This window comes from Budorcas taxicolor, chromosome 9 (assembly GCF_023091745.1).
Source record: "Budorcas taxicolor isolate Tak-1 chromosome 9, Takin1.1, whole genome shotgun sequence".
Classification (NCBI taxonomy): domain Eukaryota; kingdom Metazoa; phylum Chordata; class Mammalia; order Artiodactyla; family Bovidae; genus Budorcas; species Budorcas taxicolor.
In genome coordinates, this window is record NC_068918.1 from 78,347,007 (window position 1) to 78,370,556 (window position 23,550).

The following is a 23,550-nucleotide window of genomic DNA, read 5'->3' on the forward strand; positions in this document are numbered from 1 at the left end:
CACCAGCTGGAGACTGGTTGGATCCGACTTGGCGGGAGCTATTTATAGCCCGCCCCGCATTTCAGTCAGTTCTCCACCCCGGCCTCCTCCCCTCGTCACTGACGCCGGGCAGTAGCCGACCCTCGTGACTGACTCCTGTCTCCTCCCGTCCCTCAGCCTTTCTTTTCTCCTCCGAGTCCCTCTCGCCCCTCTACCTTCCTCCCCATTCCCGCCTGCAGTCTTCCTGCGGTGGTGGTTTACTCGCTCAGTCGTGTCCGACTCCTGCGACCCCGAGGGCTGTAGCCCGCCGGGCTCCTCTGACCATGGGGATTCTCCAGGCGAGAGGACTTCAGTGGGTCGCCATGCCCTCCTCCTTGGGATTTTCCTGACCCTGGGATCGAAGTCGGATCTCCTACGTTGCAGGATGAGTCTTTACTGACTGAGCTTCAATGGAAGCCCCGCTTTTCTTAAAAGACACAAGATTGCCCCCTGCACGCCCCAAAACACCACCCCCACCGGAAAACTCTGCGGATCTGTGGAAGGGCCTGGAGAGAGCCCTTAACTGCAGTGTCATCAGCAATATATTTTCTAGTAGTTTCTGTCCCAGGGTAGTCCTAGACATTTGGTGGGCCAAAGTAACTGCTCATTAGAAAGGGTTTGAGGACTGAGTCCGGAACCGGATTTACAGGATCCGCGTGGAGACGGGGAGCCTGTGCTCCCCCGGGCGCCCCCTGGCGGTCTCTTCCGGCTGCTTGTTCTACTCTGGTGTGGTTGTGCATGCTAAGTTGCGTCAGCCATGTCTGACTCCCAGTGCCCCATGGACTTTAGCCCACCAGGCTCCTCTGTCCATGGGGATTCTCTAGGCAAGAATACAGGAGCGGACTGCAATGCTCTCCTCCAGGGGATCTACACTGTGGCCTGTGTGATCCATTTTCTTCCCCCTCATAATTTACTTTTATGCTGTGTCCAAGTAGCATTGAGCATCTCAGGTTTACGTCTCAGGGCTATCCACTGATGAAGAGTGAGATCATCCATCACTCACTGGGGCTGACAAGACCTCCTGATTCTTGGGAAGTGGGTCTACCAATGACATTGAGAGGTCAACGTCTGTGACAGAGGGCTCCATCTCTCTGTTATCATGGGGCTCTTGGCCTCTGCTAGCTTCAGGGGTGACTGAGCCCTAACCTCCGAAGGTCGTGCTGACACCTCAGCATGGGTAGTGCTCCATTTCATGTCTTGTCACTGAGTGAGGCTGGGTTCCCTATTTACAGATGTGGAAATAGATGTGAGCAGAGTTTTACCGCAGTAGCAAGAGCAATCAGGTGGAGTTTCATGTTGTTGGAAGTATGCTAGTTGTCAACACTCATTAAAATCACCTCCCAGCTGATTCCACTCCCATCTGGGGTCTAGACTGTGTCCAGGTGCCAGGAGCATGCACGGGGTGGGGGGGGGGGGGGGGGTGGGGGGTATGGGGTGGGGGGGCAGGCCTGTCCAGAGAGCCCCATCTTCCCCCACCTGGCTGTCCTGACCAGGACACTAATGCTGTCTTTCTGCCTTTCTCCTGCTTTCCCAGTCACTTGCCTCTTTGCCAGCCTCCTCCACTGGGGCTACGTGGTCCCCGTGTTGCCTCTTGCCAGAGATTAAACCCAGGCCCCTGTCCCCAGGCCTATGCATGAGAGTCTTCCCCTGACACATAGGTCACCTGAACCCACCAGGTTGCTGCCTCACCCAAGCCTGAGTCCTGTCCTCCTCCCAGCCCCCATGTGTCTCTTGTTCCCAAATTGTTACACACCAGGCTCTTGGCCTCCTTCATCAATAGAAATCAACCAGAGGCCAGACAATAGAAATAAATCAAATTTCTTAATCAAAGGAAATTGAGGCAAGGGTTTATTGGGGCTCCTGCTGCAGCTGAGGGGAGAGAGGACAAATGACAATTTCGTTGCTTGCTCACTCCCCGAGGTAGTGGGGGGAGCTTGTTCCTTCTATGGGGTGAGGGGAGGGGTATTCCCAGGGGTCAGTCAGAGGGGTGGCTAGGTGGCTGGCTGAACCCTCAAGTGTTGTTGTATGCTGGGGGCACGTGAGGCATCCTGCTTTTGCTCTGGGCTCTTCAAAAGTGGCGGTTGGGTTTTTCATCTCTTTGTATCTTTTTCCCAGAATAGCTTCAGCTACTCCACCTAAAAAACACTCTAATAAAACCTTTTTATTTTATGTTGGGTATGGCTGATCTACAAACAGTGTTGGGATAGTTTCAGGTGAACAGGTTAGGGACTCACCTGCACACACACACACATATATATATATATCCATTTTCCCTACACTCCCATCCTGACAGGGCAGTCACATAACATTGAGCAGAGTTGTGAGTTCGTTCTTTGGGCTGGGAAGATTCCCTGGAGAAGGAAAGAGCAACCCACTCCAGTATTCTTGGTTGGAAAATTCCATGGACAGAGGAGCTGGCAGGCTACAGTCCATGAGGACAGAAAGAGTTGGACACACACAGAAAGAGAGCACACACACACAGACACACCATGTGCCATACTTAGGCCCTTGACGGCTATCCATTTTAAATAGAGCAGGGTGTACATAACCTTTCCACACTCCCTAATGATCTCTTTCCCTCATCCCTCCTCCAGCAACTAGAAGTATGTTCTCTAAGTAAGTCTGTGAGTCCCTTTCTGAGAATGCAAAACATCCTTATTGCTGATATGAAGGAAGTTTTATGGGTTTGACTTCAAGATCCAACCAGCCACAATATTTTCTTAAGCCAAAGCCTAATCGAGATCCAAGCCCTAACTCTCTTCATTTCTATGAAGGCTGAAAGAGGTCAAAAAGCTGCAGAGGAAAAAATCTGAAGATAGCAGGGGGTGGATTATGGAGTTTAAGGAAAGAAGCCATCTCCGTAACATAAAGTGCAGAGTGTAGTAACTAGACCTGATGTAGAAGCTGCTGCAAGTTTTCCAAAAGATTTAGCTAAGACAATCTATGAAGGTGGCTCCACTGAATCAGAGATTTCCAGTGTAGACAAAACATCCATCTATTGGAAGAAGATGCCCGCCAGGACTTTGATACCTGGAGAGGAGTAGTCAATGCCTGCCTTCAAAGATTCCAAGAACAGGCTGATTCTCTCGATAAGGACTAATGCAGCAGATTACTAGAAGTCAGTGGTCCCTTACCACTTGGAAAATTCTAAAGCCCTTTAGAATTAGGCTGAATCTGTTCTGCCTGAGCTCTGTAAGTGAAACAATGAAGCCTGGATGACAGCATACCTGTTTACAACATTGGCGCCAAGTGTTTTAAGTCCAATGTTGAGAACAACTGCTCAGAAAGAAAGATTCCTTTCTAAGTATTACTGCTGATTGACAAAGCATCCAAGAATGTGATGGAGAAGTACAATGAGATTCATGTTATTTTCATGGCTGCCAACACAACATCCATTCTGAAGCACATGGATCGTGGAGTAATTACAATGTTCAACTCATAGTACTTAGGAAGCACATTATAGGCTGTAGCTGTATAGATAGTTATTCCTCTCTTGGATCTGGGCAAAGTCAACTGAAAAATTTCCGCATTGAATTCATTAAAAAAACAACAACGATATAGTCTTTTAAAAGAACATTTGCTAATTTATTTTTTTGGTGGCATTGGTCTCAATTGAGGCATGCGGGGTCTTTGTTGGGTCGTGCAGGATCCTTCATCGCAGCACACAGACTCTCTAGTGGTGTTGCCTGGGCTCAGGAGTTGCGACACGTGGGCTTAGTTGTTCGGTGACATGTGGGATCTTAGGTCTCTGAACAGGCATCAAGCTATTATTCCTTGCATTGGAAGGTAGATTTTTCACCACTGGGCCACCAGGGAAGTCCCTTTACAGTGGATTCATGATTATAGATTCCACTGAGAACAGTGAATCACGGGAATAGGTTGAAATGTCAACATTAATGTGAGTATGGGAGAAGTCGATTTCTCCCTTCACAGATGACTTTGAGGGGTTCAGGAATTCACTGGAGAAAGTAAGTGCAGATATAGTGCAAATAGCAAGGAAGCTACAGTTAGAAGTGGAGCCTGAAGATGTGGCTGAATTGCTGCAGCTGCATCATAAAGCTGAAATGAAGGAGGGTTCATTCTTATGCATGAGCAAAGAAAGTGATTTCTTGAGACAGAAACTGTTCTTGGTGAAGAAGCTATGAAGTTTATGGAAATGACAACAAAGGATTTAGAATATAGCATAAACTTAGTTGAAAAAAGCAGCAGCAGACTGCAGAGGATGAACTTCAATTTTCAAAGAACTTCTACTGTGGGTAAAAACACTGTTAAAGGGCACTGCATGCTCCAGAGAAATCTGTGAAAGGAAGAGTCAAAGGATGTGGCAAACTTCATTGTTGTCTTCTTTTCAGATATTGCTCTACCCACCCCAACCTTCAGCAGCCACCATCCTGATCAGTCAGCAGACATAGAGACTGAGACAAGACCCTCCACCAGCAAAAAGATTTTGACTTGTGAAGACAGAGATGATGCTCAAACTACTTTATTTTAGAAACAAAGTGTTGTTAATGAAATCCTGTATATTATTTATTTAGTTGTAAAGCTATTGCACACTTAACAGATGTCGGACAGTGTCAATTAAACTATATACAAAGTGGGAAATGAAAAATTTGTGTAATTCACTTTATTATGATATTCATTTTATTGCCCTGGTCTGGAACACAGCCTGGACTATCTCTGAGATTTTGCTGTATCTACATGGCTTTTGGTCTACATTTTCCATCTGGAACTAACATTGGGTTGGTTGTGTAGTAAGATGGACAAATGATCTACTGTTGAGATACAGTGAAATATACATCTCAAGACAGGATTCAGTTTTACTCCTACAGACAATGTATGAGAACTCCTGTTATTGCATTTCCTGTACCACTTGATACAGATTTATTTTAAAGGCTGTCAGTTATATGAATATATGAGGATATCCCAGCAATTTTTTGTCAGGCTGATTATTCAAGATATGTTCAATCTTTTCACAGGTTTACAGTTCTATGAAGACCTACATGACCTTCTAGAACTAACACCAAAAGAGATGTCCTTTTCATCAAAGGGGATTGGAATGAAAAAGTAGGAAGTCAAGAGATTCCTGGAATAACAGGCAAGTTTGGCCTTGGAGTATAAAATGAAGGCAGGAAAAGGCTACTTTCAGTTTTGTCAAGAGTATACACTAGTCATAGCAAAAACACTCTTCCAACAAAACAAGGGAAGACTCTATACATGGACATTACCAGATGGTCAATACTGAAATCAGACAGATTATATTCCTTGTAGCCAAAGGTGGAGAACCTCTATACAGTCAGCAAAGGCAAGACCGGGAGCTGACTGTGGCTTAAATCATGAGGTCCTTATTGCAAAATTCAGACTTAAATTGAAGAAAGTAGGAAAAACCACTAGGCCATTCAGCTATGACCTAAATCAACTCCCTTATATTATGCAGTGGAAGTGACAAATAAATTTAAGGGATTACATGTGGTACACAGAGTTCCTGAAGAACTATGGACAGAGGTTCACGACATTTTACAGCAGGTGCTGACCAAAACCATCCCCAAGAAAAACAAATATAAGAAGACAAAATGATTCCTGAGGAGGCCTTACAAATAGCTGAGAAAAGAAGAGACGTGAAAGGCAAAGGAGAGAAGGAAAGATCTCTCCATCTGAATGCAGAATTCCCAAGAGTAGCAAGGAGAGGTAAGAAAGGCTTCCTAGATGATCAGTGCAAATAGAGGGAAACAATAGAAAGGGAAAGCCTAGAGATCTGTTCAAGGAAATTTGAGATACCAAGGGAAAATTTAATGCCAAGAGGGGCACAATAAAGGACAAATAGAAAGGACCTAACAGAAGCAGAAGAGATGAAAAAGGGGTGACAAATCAGACAGAAGAAGAGTACAAAAGAGGTCTAAACGACCTGGATAACCACGATGGTGTGGTCACTCCTTTAGAACCAGGTATCTTGGAGTGTGAAGTCAAGCGAGCCTTAGGAAGAATTACTAAGAACATAGCTAGTGGAGGTGATGGAATTCCAGCTGAGCAATTTAAAATCCTAAAGGATGATGCTGTTAAAATGCTGCACTCAATATGTCAGCATATCTGGAAAACTCCACAATGGTCACAGGACTGGACAATGTCGTTTTTCATTCTAATACCAAAGAATGTTGAAACTCTCATACCATCGTACACATTTCACATGCTAGCATGGTCATGCTCAAAATTCTTCAAGCCAGGCCTCACCCTGCTTATTTAACTTATACGCAGAGTACATCATGAGAAACGCTGGGCTGGAAGAAGCACAAGCTGGAATCAAGATTGCCATGAGAAATATCAATAATCTCAGATATGCAGATGACACCACCCTTACGGCAGAAAGTGAAGAGGAACTAAAAAGCCTCTTGATGAATGTGAAAGAGGAGAGTGAAAAAGTTGACTTAAAGCTCAACATTCAGAAAACGAAGATCATGGCATCTGGTCCCATCACTTCATGGCAAATAGGTGGGGAAACAGCAGAAACAGTGTCAGATTTTATTTTGAGGGGCTCCAAAATCACTGCAGATGGTGACTGCAGCCATGAAATTAAAAGACGCTTACTCCTTCGAAGAAAAGTTATGACCAACCTAGATAGCATATTCAAAAGCAGAGACATGACTTTGTCGACTAAGGTCCATCTAGTCAAGGCTATGCTTTTTCCAGTGGTCATGTATGGATGTGAGAGTTGGACTGTGAAGAAAGCTGAGCGCTGAAGAACTGATGCTTTTGAACTGTGGTGTTGGAGAAGACTGTTGAGAATCCTTTGGACTGCAAGGAGATCCAACCAGTCCATTCTAAAGGAGATCACTCCTGGGTATTCCCTGGAAGGAATGATGCTAAAGCTGAAACTCCAGTACTTTGGCCACCTCATGAGAAGAGTTGACTCACTGGAAAAGGCTCTGATGCTGGGAGGGATTGGGGGTAGGAGGAAAAGGGGATAACAGAGGATGAGATGGCTGGATGGCATCACTGATTCGATGGACATGAGTTTGAGTGAACTCCGGGAGACGGTGATAGACACGGAGGCCTCGCGTGCTGTGATTCATGGGGTGGCAAAGAGTCGGACACGACTGAACGACTGAACTGAACTGAACTGAGGCCTCAGCAGTAGGTGAACCGAGAACTTGCAATATACACTCTGGATTTAGAAAAGGCAGAGGAAGCAGAGATCAAATTGCGAACATCTGCTGGATCACAGAAGACGTAAGGGAATCTAGAAAAACATCTACTTCTGCTACATTGACTATGCTAGAGCCTTTGACTGCATGGATCACAACAAACTGGAAAATTCTTTAAAAGATGGGAGTACCGGACCACACTTACCTGTCTCCTGAGAAGCCAGTATGCGGGACAAGAAGCAATAGTCAGAACCGGACATGGATCAATGGAGTGGTTGAACTTCGGAAAGGAGTACATCAAGGCTATATGTTGTCACTCTGCTTATTTAACTTCTATGCCAAGTACATCATGTGAATTGCTGGGCTAGATGAAGCCCAAGCTGGATTCAAGATTGCCAGGAGAAATAACAACAACTTCAGATGTGCAGATGATACCACCCAAATGGCAAAAAGCAAAGAGGAACTAAAGAGCCTCCTGGGGGAGGTGAAGGAGGTTGAAAACTCTGGCTTAAAACTAAACATTCTAAAATCTAAGATTTTGGCATCCAGGTCCATCACTTCATGGCAATAATATGGGAAAAAGGTGGAAACAGAGGCAGATTTTATTTTCTAGGGCTCCAAAATCACAGTGGAATGCGACTGAAGCCATTAAATGAAAATTAATTTTAATTAAGAAATGAAAAGATGCTTGCTCCTTGGAAGAAAAGCTTAAGAAAATAAAAAAATAACGTAACAGTGGCCTCTACATGTCAGAGTGAGAGGAAGAATCAAACGTCTTTGTCTTTAAACCCAAGGGTAGAAATAGTTAAGGTTTTGAAAAAGACATGTCAAAAGCCAAGACAGGGCAGAAGCCAGGCCTTTCGCATCAAACAGTTGGTCAAGTTTTGAACACAAAGGAAAAGTACGTAAAGGAAATCAAAAGTGGTCCTCCACTGAACGCATGCATGATAAGAAAGCAAAACTGACCATCAAGGCAAGTGGTAAAACTGGTTTGAGAAGAAAGAAGAAAGATGTGGAGTAGAATGTGCAATGCAAAGACATTATTTTGCTGTAAAGGTCTATCCCGTCAGAGCTATGGATTTTCCAGTAGTCATGCAGATATGTGAGAGTCGGACCATAAAGAAGATGGAGCCCTGAATAAATGATACTTTTGAATTGTGGTGCTAGATAAGACCCTTGAGAGTCCCTTGGACTGCAAGGAGATCAAATCAGGCAATCCTAAAGGAAATCAATCCTGAATATTCATTGGAAGCCTGATGCTGCAGATGAAACGCCAATACTTTGCCTTCCTGATATGAAGAGCCAAGTCGTTGGAAAAGACCCTGATGCTGGGAAAAACTGAGGGCAGGAGGAGAATAGGGCAACAGAGGATGAGATAGTTGGATGGCATCAGTGACTCAATGGACATGAGTTTGAGCAAACTCCAGAGATAGAGACAGGGAAACCTGGCGTGCTATAGCCCATGGGGTCACAGAGTTGGACATGACTTAGCGACTGAACAACAATTCACCATATATGAACAGCTCAGTGGTCAAAAAGTTACAATTTATCTTATTTATTTGTAGTAATTCATTATCTATTCTGACTATGATCCTCTGTCAATGGGGAAATAAATCTACTTTTCAAAACAGAGATAGTGTGTGCTGTGAAGTCTGGCCTCTCCTTTGAGAGGGGGAGGCGCAGAGGAGCACAGGAGAGTCGCTACTGAGGGTGCAGATCTTGATGAAATAAAAAACGGTCTCATTGCACAAGTTCCAGGATATGTCTTTGGATCCAGGTATCAGGACTGGGGTTGACAGCTAGACTGCATGTAACTTTAAGAGCATTCTTTTTATTCTTGGCTTCCACAATAAATGTAGCTGAATCGTCAGTTCTATTTAATCCCATAAGGTGGAGAAAGGGTGAAATGTCCTGAGTTCCCTCCTTGATTAGAAAGAGAAAGTTGAAGTATTTATGTCTTTTGCAAGAGCGAGAAACTGACTTAAATATTTGTATTAGGAAATAAAATGACTAAAAGAGGCATTCAGACATAATATTTTATTTGTTGAAAATACTCTAAAGTTGTTTCTCTGAACATACAAAGAATCCCTGAGTCCTGTAATAGCCGATGGTACTTTTCTCCCATTATCATCATTTACAACAATGAGATTGCCATACAGAGAAGAGTCTGATTTTTCACAAACTAGAAGAAGACAGAAAGTGTCCTATTTGAGGAGATTTCTTGTTCAAGTAGTTGAACATTTCAAGTACATGGATTCCATCACTTAGCACCAAGAGAAAGAGGTAAAATAGGCTGGGAAGAAAAAAAAAGAGACTGAGGAGGCTGTTCACCAGATGTGACAAGAGACTCGAGACAGTGCAGCCACCTTGTCATCATAACTGGAAGGCAGGCTCCGAATTCCTGGGTCTCATCTCCTGGCTCTAAAGTGAACGCAGGAGAACAAAGGCGGCCAAGCAGAGACTGAGTCCTCAGGCTGACAGAGCCCGTTGGGCTTCCTGGGAGCACCGTCTCCTGCAGAAAAGAAACAGGTATGGGACCAGGAGGCTGAGGAAATCCTGTCACTTTCCTGGGGCTGCCCCTCCCCAGCCCCCCTGGTCCCGCATTCACTGAGGGGCTCCTGTGTCCTCCACCCCCAACCCCACCCCAGGCCCAGCAGCTTCTTGTCACCTCCTCCTTCCTTCCTGCATCACAGAGTCACCCCAGGCCCTGACACCCCCTGCTCAGGCTCAGGACTGGAGCCAGTGAGGAATCAATCTGCTCTCTTTACTGAGGTCTGGATCCTCCCTGAGGGGGGCTTAAAGGACCAGGGAGCAGGTCCCCAGAGGAGGGGTCTGGCTTCCTGACAGCCCTGGGGGACTGCAGGCAAAACTCTTTCTTTAGTTCCCCTCCAGCCTCTGAGCCAGCAGCACACACAGCTCTCGGGACTAGGATCCTTGCCCCCCACCTCTTCCTGGTCCCGCTCAGCTGGGTGCCTCCAACCCAGCTCAGGCCCACCATCCCCAAGCACCTCTGCTCAAGGCAGGGCCAGTCAGTGATGGAGGCTCTGGGTCTCCAGGAGGCTGGTGACATGCAGGCCACAGGCTGACCCACAACTGCTGCTGCTCCAGGAGCACAGGCCTGGCCTCAGCCCTTTTCCCAGTCTCTGCTGTGTGGCTCCTGCCTTGCCTGCTTGACCCAGGCCACTTCCTGTGAGAATGGGCCTTTGGAGTTGGGTCTGGGATGAGAGCCTTCCTCTTGGGATGAGAGCCCGACCCCTCTCATCTTGGGCCCTGGGTGGGTCCCCTCCCTGCTGACACATATCGTGGAGCCCCCATCCGGCTCTCAGCCCCGCTGAGTCCTGCCCTCACCCTGAGTGCCTGCTGTTCTCACACCACCTACCCTGGGCCCTGCCAGCCGGCAGTCTGTGCTCAGTCAGGGGACATGGCTAAACCCTTTAAGCATCAGTAGGCCCTCAGCCTAGTGAAGGCCCCTCCCTTTTCACAATGTCACCTGAAAGTGGGGACTTTTCAGCACTCAGGGCTGAGCTTGTCTGAGTTCTACTCTAAGGTGATATGGGGTCTTAATCAGCGGCTTATTTCCAGGATGAGGAGTTTCAGTGAGGGGCAGGGGTTGGCTGGGATTCACCTTCCCTGTCCTCACACCAGGCCCTGTGCCCCCGCCTTCCCTCTGAATTCTGCCCTCAGTACCTCTTCTTGTAAAGGATCCAGGCTATGATGCTTAGTATGATGAAAACGGCGAAAACCCCAAGGATGATCTTGGTTATCTGGTTGCTGGCTGGGGCCGTGGGCTGCACTGTAGGGGATGCTGTGGTTGGTGATGCTGTAAGGAGAGTAAGAGTGAAGCCCTTGTCCAGAACCCAAACTCGGCAGATGCCTCCTCGCCCCCCTGACTCAGTACCCCTACTGTGCAGATAGCCTGCACCCATCACTTGGAGGCCCCTGTGATAGATCCCCAGGTGAGATGGGGGGAAGGGAGGAGCCCAGTCCTACGGGGCTCTGATAGCTAATGGGGGAGCAAGGTTTCCAACACAGCCACTCAGTCCTGCTGTGACATCAGAGATGGTGACCTGAGGATGCAGTCCTCAGGAGCTACAGCAGAGGCAGTATTGACAGTTTTCCCGAAGTGGAATTGGTGACATTTAGAAGAAGATTCTGGAAAGAGGGTACAGTGAGAAATATATCCCAGAAATCAAAAAGATGTCTACAGGTTTGGGGTCAGCAAAAATCCATGTTCAGTGCTCGAAACGCCTGTGCTGTGAGGAGAGACATCAGGAGTAGAAGAGGAAAGAGGATGACAGAATGTCCCCGGGCCATTGCTTTCCCAGGAATAGCTCACCTATGATGGATCACATTCTCAAACACACACACACACACACACACACACACACACACCACATGGGAGTGGGTCCATGTCACCATGAGAGGACGACCACTTTCTCCTACTCTTCTCACTTACCCGAGGTCTTCAGCATTTTCTCCCAGCGCACCAAGAAAGCCTGAAGCCAGGCCCGACAGTCTCCCATGGAGACCTTCTTGAAGAAGTCGGTCACAGCCCTGTCATTCTCCCAGTTCTCTCTCATCTGGCTCCCTCCAGGATGAAACATTGTCCAGTGTCCATTCTCCAAATCAAAGAGGAGGCACAGCTGTCCATTGAAGCCAAACTCCCAGAATGCACTGGTGTGTCCATTGCCTTCACGCCAGCATGTCATCCTGGCCTGCAGGGTCAGAGGGCCTGATTCCTCTGAAGGAAAGAAAGAGCTCAGCCTCTGGGCTTGACAGATTCTTACCCAACTGGGTCCACCTCCCCTGGGCCCAGCTAATCTGGCCCTGGTCTCTCCTGCAACAGCTGCTCTTTCCACTGGACTACTAGGGAAGGACAGTATCCAATTTTTTTTTAACCCGAAAACAGTGGATGCAGCTAAGCCCCCAGTCCACTCCTCCTGCATTTGGATTTTCTAACTCACCCTTGTCTGTGTGTTTCTCTGGTGTAACATCAGGCATTTGTTCCTTGAGCAAGTCTCCAGTGTCTCTGAGTGTGACAGTCTGTGTTTCCCAGGTACTCATACTTTTCACTTCCTCTCCCAATGGACTCATGTACTTGATCTTAGCTGTACCGCAGTCATAGGAGAGAAAGACGTTTTGATCAACTTCCCCTTGAACCTCACACCATGGCTGATCATCTCTGGGCCAAGGACTGATGGTGAAATTATAGGAAAGAGAATGAGGGTCTGTGAAGGCAAAACACAGTGAGGGTGAGGTTGGGGAAAAAAACCTGTAGGCCCCTTTCCCTAGTTATGTGAGAGCGGAGTAAAGTGCAGGGCTGGGCTGACAGAGCAATAACACCCCACAACACACACCATACAGCCAGTGCCCCTCCTCTCCTTGTGGAGAAGGAGGAGTCCCCTACCTGGCAAATTTCACACATCCTGGCTGTGTCCCCTTGTCCACCAGGTCCGTTCCCAGCATCATAACCTTTGCAGAGACGTGCCATGCTGCTATGCAGGAAAAGCCTAGATGACAGAGGACTGTCAGAATCTAACCCCGGGTCCTGTGAGAGATAGGGAGCCTGTGGGGATGGCCCTGAGGAAGCAGGATCACAGGGAGGGGGCAAAGAGGCGACAGGTGAGCACAGAACCCCAAGTTGGAGATGGCAGAGTTCACAATTAGGGGTCACAGGACTTAGTAAGGCTGGGGAGATACTGCTGATCTCCCATTAGGATGGGTCTTGGAAGGCTGGAGAAAGGCCTGGTCCACATGGCATGAGAGAAAGTCCAGAACTTCCGAGGCAGGTAGTAGAAGAGGGGATCCAAAGCTCAGAGAAGTGAATCTGCCAGGGCAGACACGGTATGAAAGGGCAAGAAAGTGTCCAGGCCACCAGGCGCCATGGGAAAGCCTGATGGACTCTATCGAGCCTGAGAGGAAAGCGTGGATGAGAAGCATCTCCAACAACTCAAGGTTGAATTTTGTGGAAATCAGGGATAGTGGTAGGAGACCATGTTCCCGTGGGCTTCCGGCAGGAACAGGATGGAAAATGGGGAAAAATCAGATTCCAGGTGGAGTGTTGCATATCAGCAGCAAAGTTGGTACAATGGTCAAAGTGATTAGTGAAAGTTGCTAGTCGTGTCTGACTCTTGTGACCCTCATAGACTCTACAGCCCATGGAATTCTCCAGGCCAGAATACTGCGGTGGGTAGCCTTTCCCTTCTCCAGAGGATCTTCCCAATTCATGGATTGAACCCAGGTCTGCCGCATTGCAGGTGGATTCTTTACCAGCTGAGCCACAAGGGAAGCCCAAGAATACTGGAGTGGGTAGCCTATCCCTTCTCCAGCGGATCTTCCCGACCCAGGAATCAAACTGGGGTCTCCTGTGTTGCAGGCGGATTTTTACCAACTGGGCTATCAGGGAAGCTGAAAGTGACTGAGAGGCCCAGTGCCAGCCAGGGCCTGACTCAGAGAGCACAATGCTGGCTCAGAGCACAGGGTGATCTAGAGGCAGAGAGATGGCCAGTGAACCTGGATGCAAACTGCTTGATTGACAGAAACCAAGGAGAGACAATCACAAGACTGGATGATCAGCAGGCTGAAAGCAGCCATCCCTCCCAAACATCCCTACCAAAATTTCCAGAACTGAGCTACTTCTCAGAAGGCATCACCAGAGAAAGAAGCCCCGTCCCAGTGAGGAGGGCCCTTTCATCATCACAGCAAGTGCAGAAGTCCTTCCATTCTCTCCCGATGAGCCACATGGTTATTTACTGGGGTAAGTAAGTCCAATATTTTGGCCACCTGATGTGAAGAACTGACTCATTGGAAAAGACCCAGATGCTGGGAAGGATTGAAGGCCAGATGAGAAGCGGATGACAGAGGATGAGATGGCTGGATGGTATCACTGACACAATGGACATGAGTTTGAGTAAGCTCTGGGAGTTGGTGATGGATAGGGAAGCTTGGCCAGCTGCAGTCCATGGGGTCGAAAAGAGTCGGACACCACTGAGCGACTGAAGTGATCTGGAACTACTCCCACATTCATATGGGACCCAGTGCATTGCTAACATCATGCACAGGACTGTAGCATGATCATGGCCCCCGTGCTGTGAAGTGATGCTCCGAGGACCAGGCAAGTAATAGACACCTGTCCCAGGTCCTGCTAACAGTGGTTATCTCTGGGTCCACAGATCCATTCAGTGTCCATTGCACATGTCCTGGACTTCTGACATGAATGGACAGTCTGTATTGTTAGTAAACTACCATGGGTGAGGGTACCGTAGTCGTGAATTCCACATTCAGTCTTCTGACCCTGACTCCCCATCCCCTGATAGTACATGTAAACAACATCATCTCCTGGAGGAAATCATGGAAACGAGTACCAACCTACAATCTCCCTAGGCCTGCAGAGCTGTTGTCCCTATCTTATCTCCACACTGAATTAGCACTGAGGTCCTAGGTCTCCTCGAATGGTACATATGAAACATTTCAGGCTTCACAGACCCTAAGTCTCTGCTGCAACTGCTGTCCTGGCACAAGAGCAGTCACAACTGATGAATGATGAGTGTGGCTGGACCTGCTTCTTCGGCAGATGACCCAACAGAACCGGTGACGTCATAGCTATCTGTGTTTGGAAAGGGGCTACATGCTGTATGTGGCATTTTACTTGGAGGCTCACAACACAGACTCCTAGTGTCCTGAAGAAAGGATCCACCACTTGCAGTGAGAAAGCCCATACCATTCAGTGTGGCTCCTGGTATGGTCCTGGGGCCTGGCAGAGATGAGGCCTCTGGTCATGGAATGTCAGAGTTGCCCAGCATGATCTGGGTTCACCAACCCCTAACCATTAGTTCAGATAGGCCGGCCGTCATAGGATAGAAGTGATTATGTGGCTTGGCATAACCAGGGCCACAGGGAACAAATAAGATGTACCAGCAGGGGACCTAGGCCTGACACCAGAGCTGATACCGGGACACTATCCCCTGATCACACCTGTGGCTTCATGCAGTGTCCCCTACGGCTCCTTGAACCAAGGAAGCCAGTCTACAGCAGAGGGGGTGCATTAGCCCATAACAGCCAGATCCACACTCCTATCACAGTCCCACCACCAGAAGCTACAAGGCAGGACGGGGTATGTTTCTGGTTCATAAACAGACAACTGAGGCAGCTCTTGGATGATTCTCTATAGGATGGGTCACTCATTACTGGGGTCCGAAAGCAGGACCATGGACAAGTCTGGTTCTCAGTTGATTTACACGTTATATTTGGCTTCTGCTGCTCCACAAACGTGGAAGCTCCTTTTCCACCCAGAGACAGATACCAAATTGCCTAAAGAGACCTCGAGGTTTACTTTTTTCCGGAGAAAAACATCTGTCAACTCCTACCTTAATCAATAACCATTATAGGCTGCTGCTGTCCCAATTCCTAGACACTATGAATGTGGGAGCAAAGGGTAGAAGTAGGGATGCCCAGCCTCACCCTCGAGCCCTGTGTCACACTCTGGGAAACCCTGTTCCCGTCCCTCCTAAGTTAGGTCCTGGGGGGCAGGTTGGGGGGTTTTGCTGGGTGAGTTATCAGACAGAGGAATAAGATGCCAGTTGAGAGAGGGCATGTTGAGACTCTCTTCAAGAGATAGGAAGCTGTTGGAGGCCCTGGGCTTCTTGGGGCCATGGAAAAATGGGTAATAAATGGTCTTGTAACCAAAAGGGCCCTAGGGAGCCTGAGTGGGAAAGACCACCCCCATGCTATCTGTCTGCCTCTTGTTTGTAGAAAAGTTTTAGTCAGCAAGGCCTCCTGTGAGTCTCAAAATGGTGGTTTAAGACTTAAGGATTAGAACATGTGAAGATGGAGAAAGGAATACTCCTTAGGCTGGGAAACTGGTAACGATTTAGACTGTGAGCAGCCACAGAGCAGTGTCATGAAATTCCCAGTTCCATGAAAGATAAAAAAGAGCTGACTCAAGCCTCAAGTTGTTTCTACAGGAAGCAGACCCCCAGCACATCAAAACTGCTGGCTGCAAGCACGCAGACCCCCAGACTGGTTGAAACCATAAGCTTGTGGTGCTCAAACATTCGCCTTGTGCCAAAAACCTGACTGTGCTCAAGACACTGATGCACCCTGCAGCAGCCACCTCTGCCCCCTTTCTAACCTGGAAACTTGGAGGCAGTCTGAGGCCATTAGGTCACTATTTTCCCGGGGCTCCTGAGCAAACCAACTTGTCCTTTTTCACCACTTGTTACCTTCACCAGTGGTAGGATCTGGGTCATAACAAGCTTCAACTAGTAACAGCCTGAGCTGTCTGGGAGGAGCTTTAACTCCAGGGAGGCGCTGATCAGTGGCTAGGCACTGAGCGCCTTCCTCATGATGCATATGTAATTAAAAAAAAAAATTGAATTCTTTAATTTTTTCAAGTGTTTTAAAAAATCCATTTTATACTTAAGCCAGCCTTGAAGATAAGCACAAAATCTGTTTACTTTTTTTGTGTGTGTGTGCAACACAACTCGGGCACCCAGTCTGTGCATAGGACTATTCTAGGTGCAGTAAAAGGGATTCTTAACCTTAAAGCATGATTGCACCTTCTGGAATGGTGTTATCCTCCTTTTCCAGAAAGGAAAACTAAATAAAATCACCATTGTTTATTATTGACCTGCCCCAAATCCACTTCTGGCTCTCAGAACTGCTGCTGTTGCTGCTGCTGCTACTAAGTCGCTTCAGTTGTGTCTGACTTTGTGCGACCCCATAGATGGCAGCCCACCAGACTCCCCCATCCTTGGGATTCTGCAGGCAAGAATACTGGAGTGGGTTGCCATGTGCTTCTCCGATGCATGAAAGTGAAAAGTGAAAGTGAAGTCTCCCGTTGTGTCTGATTCTTAGCGATCCCGTGGACTGCAGCCTACCAGGCTCCTCTGTCCATGGGATTTTCCAGGCAAGAGTACTGGAGCCGGGTGCCATATGCTAAGATCTGCCAAATTTAAGATGTTTCAATGAATTCCGCTCCTACTTTCCCCCAAGTAAGAAGGCGGAACTCTTTATTAAAAAAAAATTTTTTTAAGGCAATTTTTCATGAAAGAGTAGTTTCTGTTTCTGTTGTATTTTTCTGTTTTTTCCTTCTATCTTTTAAGTTTTCTTCCTCCAACACTGCCTTTTCCTGTACAAGGCAACAGCATTTTTTCATTTTTCTTTTCCTAAGATGAAGTATTTTATCTTATAGACAATAATTCCCAAGACTAGTGATAAATATTAAAAAAAAAAAAAAGAAGAAGAAGAAAGAAACTTAAGGATTTCCCTGGTGGTTCAGCAGGTAATGAATCCACAGGCAATGCAGGAGACCTCAGTTCAATTCCTGGGTCAGAAAGATCCTTTGGAAAATCGAGTACTCCAGTATTCTTGAGCTTCCCTGGTGCCTTAGATGGTAAAGAATCCACCTGCAATGTGGAAGACCTGGGTTCGATCCCTAGGTTGGGAAGATCCCCTAGAGAACAGAAAGGCTACCCATTCCAGTATTCAACCCTGGAGAATTCCATGGACTGTATAGTCCACAGGGTTGCAAATAGTTGGACATGACTGAGCAACTAAGCCTGGCACATTCAAGGGAGAATCAACTATGTTACTTTGATGAAGTACAACCTAAAAGACACTTGACACTAAGTAGTCCAAGTATTTGTGTTGAAACAGTTTTAAAAAACTATTTATTTATAACACTGTTTAAAAATTTCTTGGTCAAACAATTTATACAAACCTTTTCAGTTCAACCTAATGAAAGTGATATCTAGAAAATATTCCATATCACTAAGTCTGTCTTAGAAAGTTTAGATGCTATGGCTTTCCTAAGGCACAGTGTTCTGGAAGACAATGTGCTTCTGCGGTGCTGGGTGATATATGTGACTGGCTGGCTCCAAGAGGGCCTCAGCAGGCACCTTTCCCCTGATGTTGGGGACACAACAGGCCCCCAGGGCTGCATGGAGCTCTGTGAGACACTGGGCCAGCTGCTGGAACTGGGCTTCTCCTCCGAATCTAAGGCCCAGCACAAGCCATCACAGCAAATGGTTCATCAGGACAGTTGATAGGCTGGGATATTTGATAACTTTCCATATCTCTAAAGAGTTGACATCTGTGTAGGGTATTTGACCCAGAGCCATGTACTCCTACAGTATCACTCTGAAGGCCCACACATCACTAGCACTGGAGAACTAAAATAAGTTATTTTTTTAATCTCTCTCTTTTTTTTTGTTTTGGTTGTATTGGGTCTTAGTTGTGGCACTTGAGATCTTTTTGCAGCATGAAGACTCTTAGTTGCAATATGCTGACTTCTTAGTTGTAGCATGCGGGATCCAGTTCCCCGACCAAGGATCGAACCGGGCCCCTTCATTGGGAGTGTGGCATCTTAGCGACTGGATCGCCAGGGAAGTCTGGAGACCTCATTCTTAACCATCATTAACCTCATTCTTAGCCATCCATCGATCCCACTTCTTCATTGTCCCCCACACAGTGAGAGTCCATGGGGAGGGAACAAGACTCTGGAGAGGAGCTATCTGCACTCTTAACTTGAGGTTGTCATCAATGGCAGAGCTCCTAGCAGCCAGGTCTTTGTGGAGGACTTCTCTTCTGACCAGGTAATCCATTCCACAGGCAATCTGACCTTGTGGACCAGGTCCTGTTGAGAAATTGCCTGCGGATTATTGGCCTCTACTAATTTGTGCTGCAGGCTCCCCTGGTGGCTCAGACAGTAAAGAATCTGCCTGCAATTCAGGAGACCTGAGTTTGATCCCTGGGTCGGAAAGATCACCTGGAGAAGGGAATGGCCACCCACCCCATTATTCTTGCCTGAAGAATTCCTTGGACAGGAGAGCTTGGCGGCCTACAGTCCATGGGGTGGCAAGAGTCGGACAGGACTGACTGACTAATACACACAGACACACAATTTGCAACGCTGTGAAAACTATTTACGATTCTCCTGATTCATGTAAGGCAATATCACCATGGGTTTTCTCTTTCTTCTATACACATAAGGGAAATAGGAGGAAGATTTCTATGATGAAGATCTCATAGCATGCAACATTCAGTAAGTATCATTGTCACCTGAATTTCAGAAGCTTAATCTCTGTTTTTACAAATGATTGCTGTTCTTTATTTGGATCTTTTTCATCTACATAAATCCCATGGAAAATACGCCCTAAACTACCTTCTTGGAGTACATTCTGTCTGTGGATAGAGTTATCCTCTCCTTGGATATTTGATATCCTTCACCTTAGCTCTGGCCTCCAAAAGAGTGGCACTTCTCAAAACACTCCTCTACCCAGCCACAAGGTAGGATAACGGGATGGAAGTACCACTGTTGGGTGTGTCTCCTCTCAGATACTGAGTCATCTGGGACATGGCTGAGACCACCTTTGGGAACTACTGGACACTGATGCTGTCTTCGAGTTCAATTCTTGTCATACTATGAAGGTGCCAAACAGCTGATATTATTACTACAGGAAATATACCTGCATGGCAAACCCCTGCACTGATATAAAACACACGGGTAGAAGTAGCTGGAGCTGCATGAACAGGATCATAAATAGTTCTGCTAGTGGCTTTGTCTCAGACCGAAGTTTTTTTGTAGCACATTTTCCTTCCTTTCAGATTTTTGAAGAAGGGAAGATTTTGAAGAATTTACTGTCAAGTTGAGCTGCATTTAGTATCATACCCTCATCATCTACTTTGCAGAAAAGGAAAGCTAGAGCCAATATAGTGCGTGGAAATCCCCCCACCCCGTGCCCCTTGCACGCCCCACCCCTACCAAGCAGAAATGCTGACCCGGGGCAGGTCCACGAAATTGTCTACTTGAAAACCAGCTTATATTCAACTTGGACTCTGCAGACCAAGTGAAAGACAGGACATCTGTTTCGCTGGTTAAAGGATAGACGTGGTGCCCAACAAGGCCACTTCTCTACTAAAAAGTTCTGCATCTAGACCAATGAGCCTAGGCACCAGGTCCCTGCTCAGGAAGAGGCTCACACCGGCCCTGGGATCCCGGGTGAGGCCCGGGAGCTGGGGGTGGAGCCCGGGGCCAGGGGTGGAGCCATGACTCAGCCTGATGGCCGAGAGTGCAGCCAGCAGCGACGGCTGGGACATGAGCACTCAACCCATTTAAGCCGGGAGTGCGCCGCCGCCGCCGCTGGGCACCCGGGTCCGCTCCGCGTTGATAACATACGGCCGGGAAAGAGCGCTGGTCCTTCAAGGGCCGGGAGATGGAGGGACCAGAAGGGTCTCTGTTGCACAGGTCGGGGCGTGAGGGTGTGCTTTCCGGGGCGGGTCTGGGTCTCTTCTCCGCGGGATGGCCGACTGGTCCCAAACCGCCCGGCTCCAGGGCTCCCACTTCTAAGGGGCGGTCTGGACCCTTGGGGGGCTTCAACCCTATTTCCTGCCGCGTCCCGGCCCCCTCTTCTCCCAGCGTCACTTCCCAAATTCCCGGCATTACTACTTCATCCATGTCACCCCGGTCCTGGCCCGGAGAGCCGGCAAGAAGCCGGGAGGAGCCTCCGAGGACTAAATGGGCCAGGGAAGGGAAAGAGGTGGGGGTGGCAGCGCCACCCTGTAAAATGTTTCGCGAAACCCTACGGACACCGCCCCCATCGCCTTCCCGGCTCATAACCCATCCAACCTCCTCGCCTTCCCCCGCCACGCCCCGAGCAGGGTCATGCCCGAACTCACCGCTGGACGTTCCGCTGAACAAGACCATCGAAAGCAAAACGAGGAAACCAAGACTGGTCTTGGAGCCATCCATGTCTCCCTTTGCCGCCTGGATCCCAATTTTTCAGGAGTGCGAGGCTGCCAAGCCAGAACCCGCGCTCCTCTCCCGCTAGCCCGCAGCTGCACTCTGGGCCTCCGCTCCTGCCCCGACTGCCTGGCCCGCCCCTCCGCCCTCAGGCCCCGCCCCAGGTTTCCTAGCAGTAACCACTAGGAACCCCCGCGCCGCCGGGGCTGGGCGGGGCATCCTAACAGCTCACTCCCTCCCTAGCCCGGCTTCCCTGAGTACTCGCCCGCCCACTTGCTTACGCGGTGCGCCAACTCTCAATGGTGACAGGAGACCGCCTAGTTCTTGTTGCTGAAGCTGAAACGCCAATACTTTGGCCACCTGATGCGAAGAACTGACTCACTGGAAAAGACCCTGATGCTGGGAAGGATTGAAGACGGTAGGAGAAGGGGGCGACAGAGGATGGTTGGAAGGCATCACCGACTCCATGGACATGAGTTTGAGTAAAATCGGGAGTTGGTGACGGGCTTGCAGTCCATGGGGTCCTAGAGTTGGACACGACTGAGCCACTGAACTCTTGTTTCTCACCTTGTTCCTTCTCAGTCTTAAGGCTCTTGTTCCTTATCAGATCGGGGGCACTCAGGCCAGTCATCTGAGTTGGGAGGAAACAAGGAACAAAAGAAAATTCTTGTTCAGGCCACTGGGTCGGGTCAGTCAGCGGACAAGCTTGTCCCTAAGTACCTGAATGGTCAGGGCATCAGTCGCAGTGAGGAAATCCCACCAGAGTCGCCATCTATTACAGAAAGGGGGACTCCTTGCAGGGTCTGACAGTGGGCTTTTGTCTAACACTGATAAGTGAATTGTTCTAGGAGACACACATGCTGACAGGGCAAGAGGCTTTTTTGGGAAGGGGCTACAGGGCGAAGAGCAGCAGGGTAAGGGAACCCAGGAGAACTGCTCTGTCACATGGCTTGTAGTCTCAGGGTCTTTGGTGATGGAGTTAGTTTCTGGGTCATCTCTGGCCAATCATTCTGACTCAGGTCGTCCCTAGTGTCAGATATGTGCTCTGGTGAGCTTTATTGATATTTCTGAGAGTTTATTTGTATAGCGCTTACTTTCCCTTAACCCAATTAAATCAAGCTCAGTTACAAATTCATTTTCATGTAAAGACAGAACCAGAGATCTCCTTGTTTTACTGCTTCGGTTTTTAAAATGCTATTTTTTTCCCCCTCACTCTGGGGGAGCACAGATGGATCAGATGGTTCCTGAGAACCCAGGTGAAAGACTTACATTTTGGAAGGGAGAAATGGAAGCTCCCTTTTTTGTTTGTTTTGTTTTTAAAGCCTTCCAAAATGATTGTGAACAGTGACTGCAGCCATGAAATTAAAAGATGCTTGCTCCTTGGAAGAAAAGCTATGGTAAAACTATACAGCATATTAAAAAGCAGAGACATCACTTTCCCAACAAAAGTACCTATAGTTAAAGCAACGTGAGAGTTGGCTGAGAACTGAAGAATTGATGCTTTTGAGCTGTGGTGTTGGGCAAGACTTGAGAGTCCCTTGGACAGCAAGGAAATCAAACCAATCAATCCTAAAGGAAATCAGTCCTGAATATTCATTGGAAGGACTGATGCTGAAGTTGAAGCTCCAGTACATTGGCCACCTGATGCGAAGAGATGACTCATTGGAAAAGACCTGGGAAAGATGCTGGGGAAGATTGAAGGCAAGAGGAGGAGATGACAGGGGATGAGATGGTTGGATGACATCACTGACTCAATGGACATGAGTGAGAGCAAGCTCCAGGAGATGGTGAAGGACAAGGAGGCCTGGTTCTTGCAGTCCATGGGGTTGCAAAGAGTCAGACACGACTGAGTGACTGAACAACAAGTAACCCATGCCCACAGTTGTAGCAGAGCTTTGCAGGAGCCATTGGACAGACAAAAGTACATAAAACAAAGATGCCTTTAAATGCACTGACTGAGAGAACCTATGAATGACAGAAAATTAACAAATAAGAAACAAGAGAGGGTCTTACTGGGAAGTGTCCTCTGGGGCACTTTGTCCAGCCCAGTCCAACTCTTCTCTCAACTGGGCCTTCTGCAAGGGGGCCAGTGGGAACCTCAAGCCTGAGGTGGGAACACAAAGCAAACAAGTGGTGGTGAAAATGGTGACCCAGCAGGGAGTCTCTTGAATGCAAAAGGACAGGAGTGTAGATATGAGGACCAAGGGGGAGCAAAAGGGAGGAGGCACAGAAAAGGCTGAAAAACGGAAAGGGAGCCATTGTCTTTTCAACCCCTGCACCTGTGGGTGTCTATTTATTCAGGCACCAACCTGCAGGCTTCCAGAAAGGCCAGTGAGGGAGGGAGCACCCTGTCCACTGCCCACTGGGGTGATCAAGCCCAGAAACCAGCCCCTTGTACATCGGCTGTGGGCCTGCAGCCCAGCGGTGGGATTCTCACCCAGGCGTAAACCAGCATATAGAGAAATCTGCCAGTTCACTGAGTTCCCAACGGAACTTCTCTTGGCGGCAGGAAAATAGAAGTGAGAATATCGGTATGATCAGACGTGCAGCCACTATCTAATTAGAGGTTTGAACCTCTATCATTCTCACAAATCTCCTATGAGGCAGAGCCTGCTGGACCAAGACCTGCAGGGTATGAGGTGGGTCTCTCCCACC

The 23,550-nt window shown here is 48.0% G+C and overlaps 1 protein-coding gene across 1 annotated transcript; it reads right to left on the reverse strand.

Annotated features, from left to right (window-relative positions):
* Positions 1-9,541: 9,541 nt before the first annotated feature.
* Positions 9,542-20,968, reverse strand: LOC128053437 (UL16-binding protein 1-like). The gene is made up of 5 exons (XM_052645955.1): positions 20,832-20,968; positions 12,119-12,382; positions 11,611-11,895; positions 10,842-10,974; positions 9,542-9,666 (listed from the first exon to the last, which is right to left on the reverse strand). Exons 1-5 carry the CDS (start codon positions 20,902-20,904, stop codon positions 9,624-9,626), a joined length of 798 nt encoding a protein of 265 aa, XP_052501915.1. The 5' UTR covers positions 20,905-20,968; the 3' UTR covers positions 9,542-9,623.
* Positions 20,969-23,550: the final 2,582 nt, after the last annotated feature.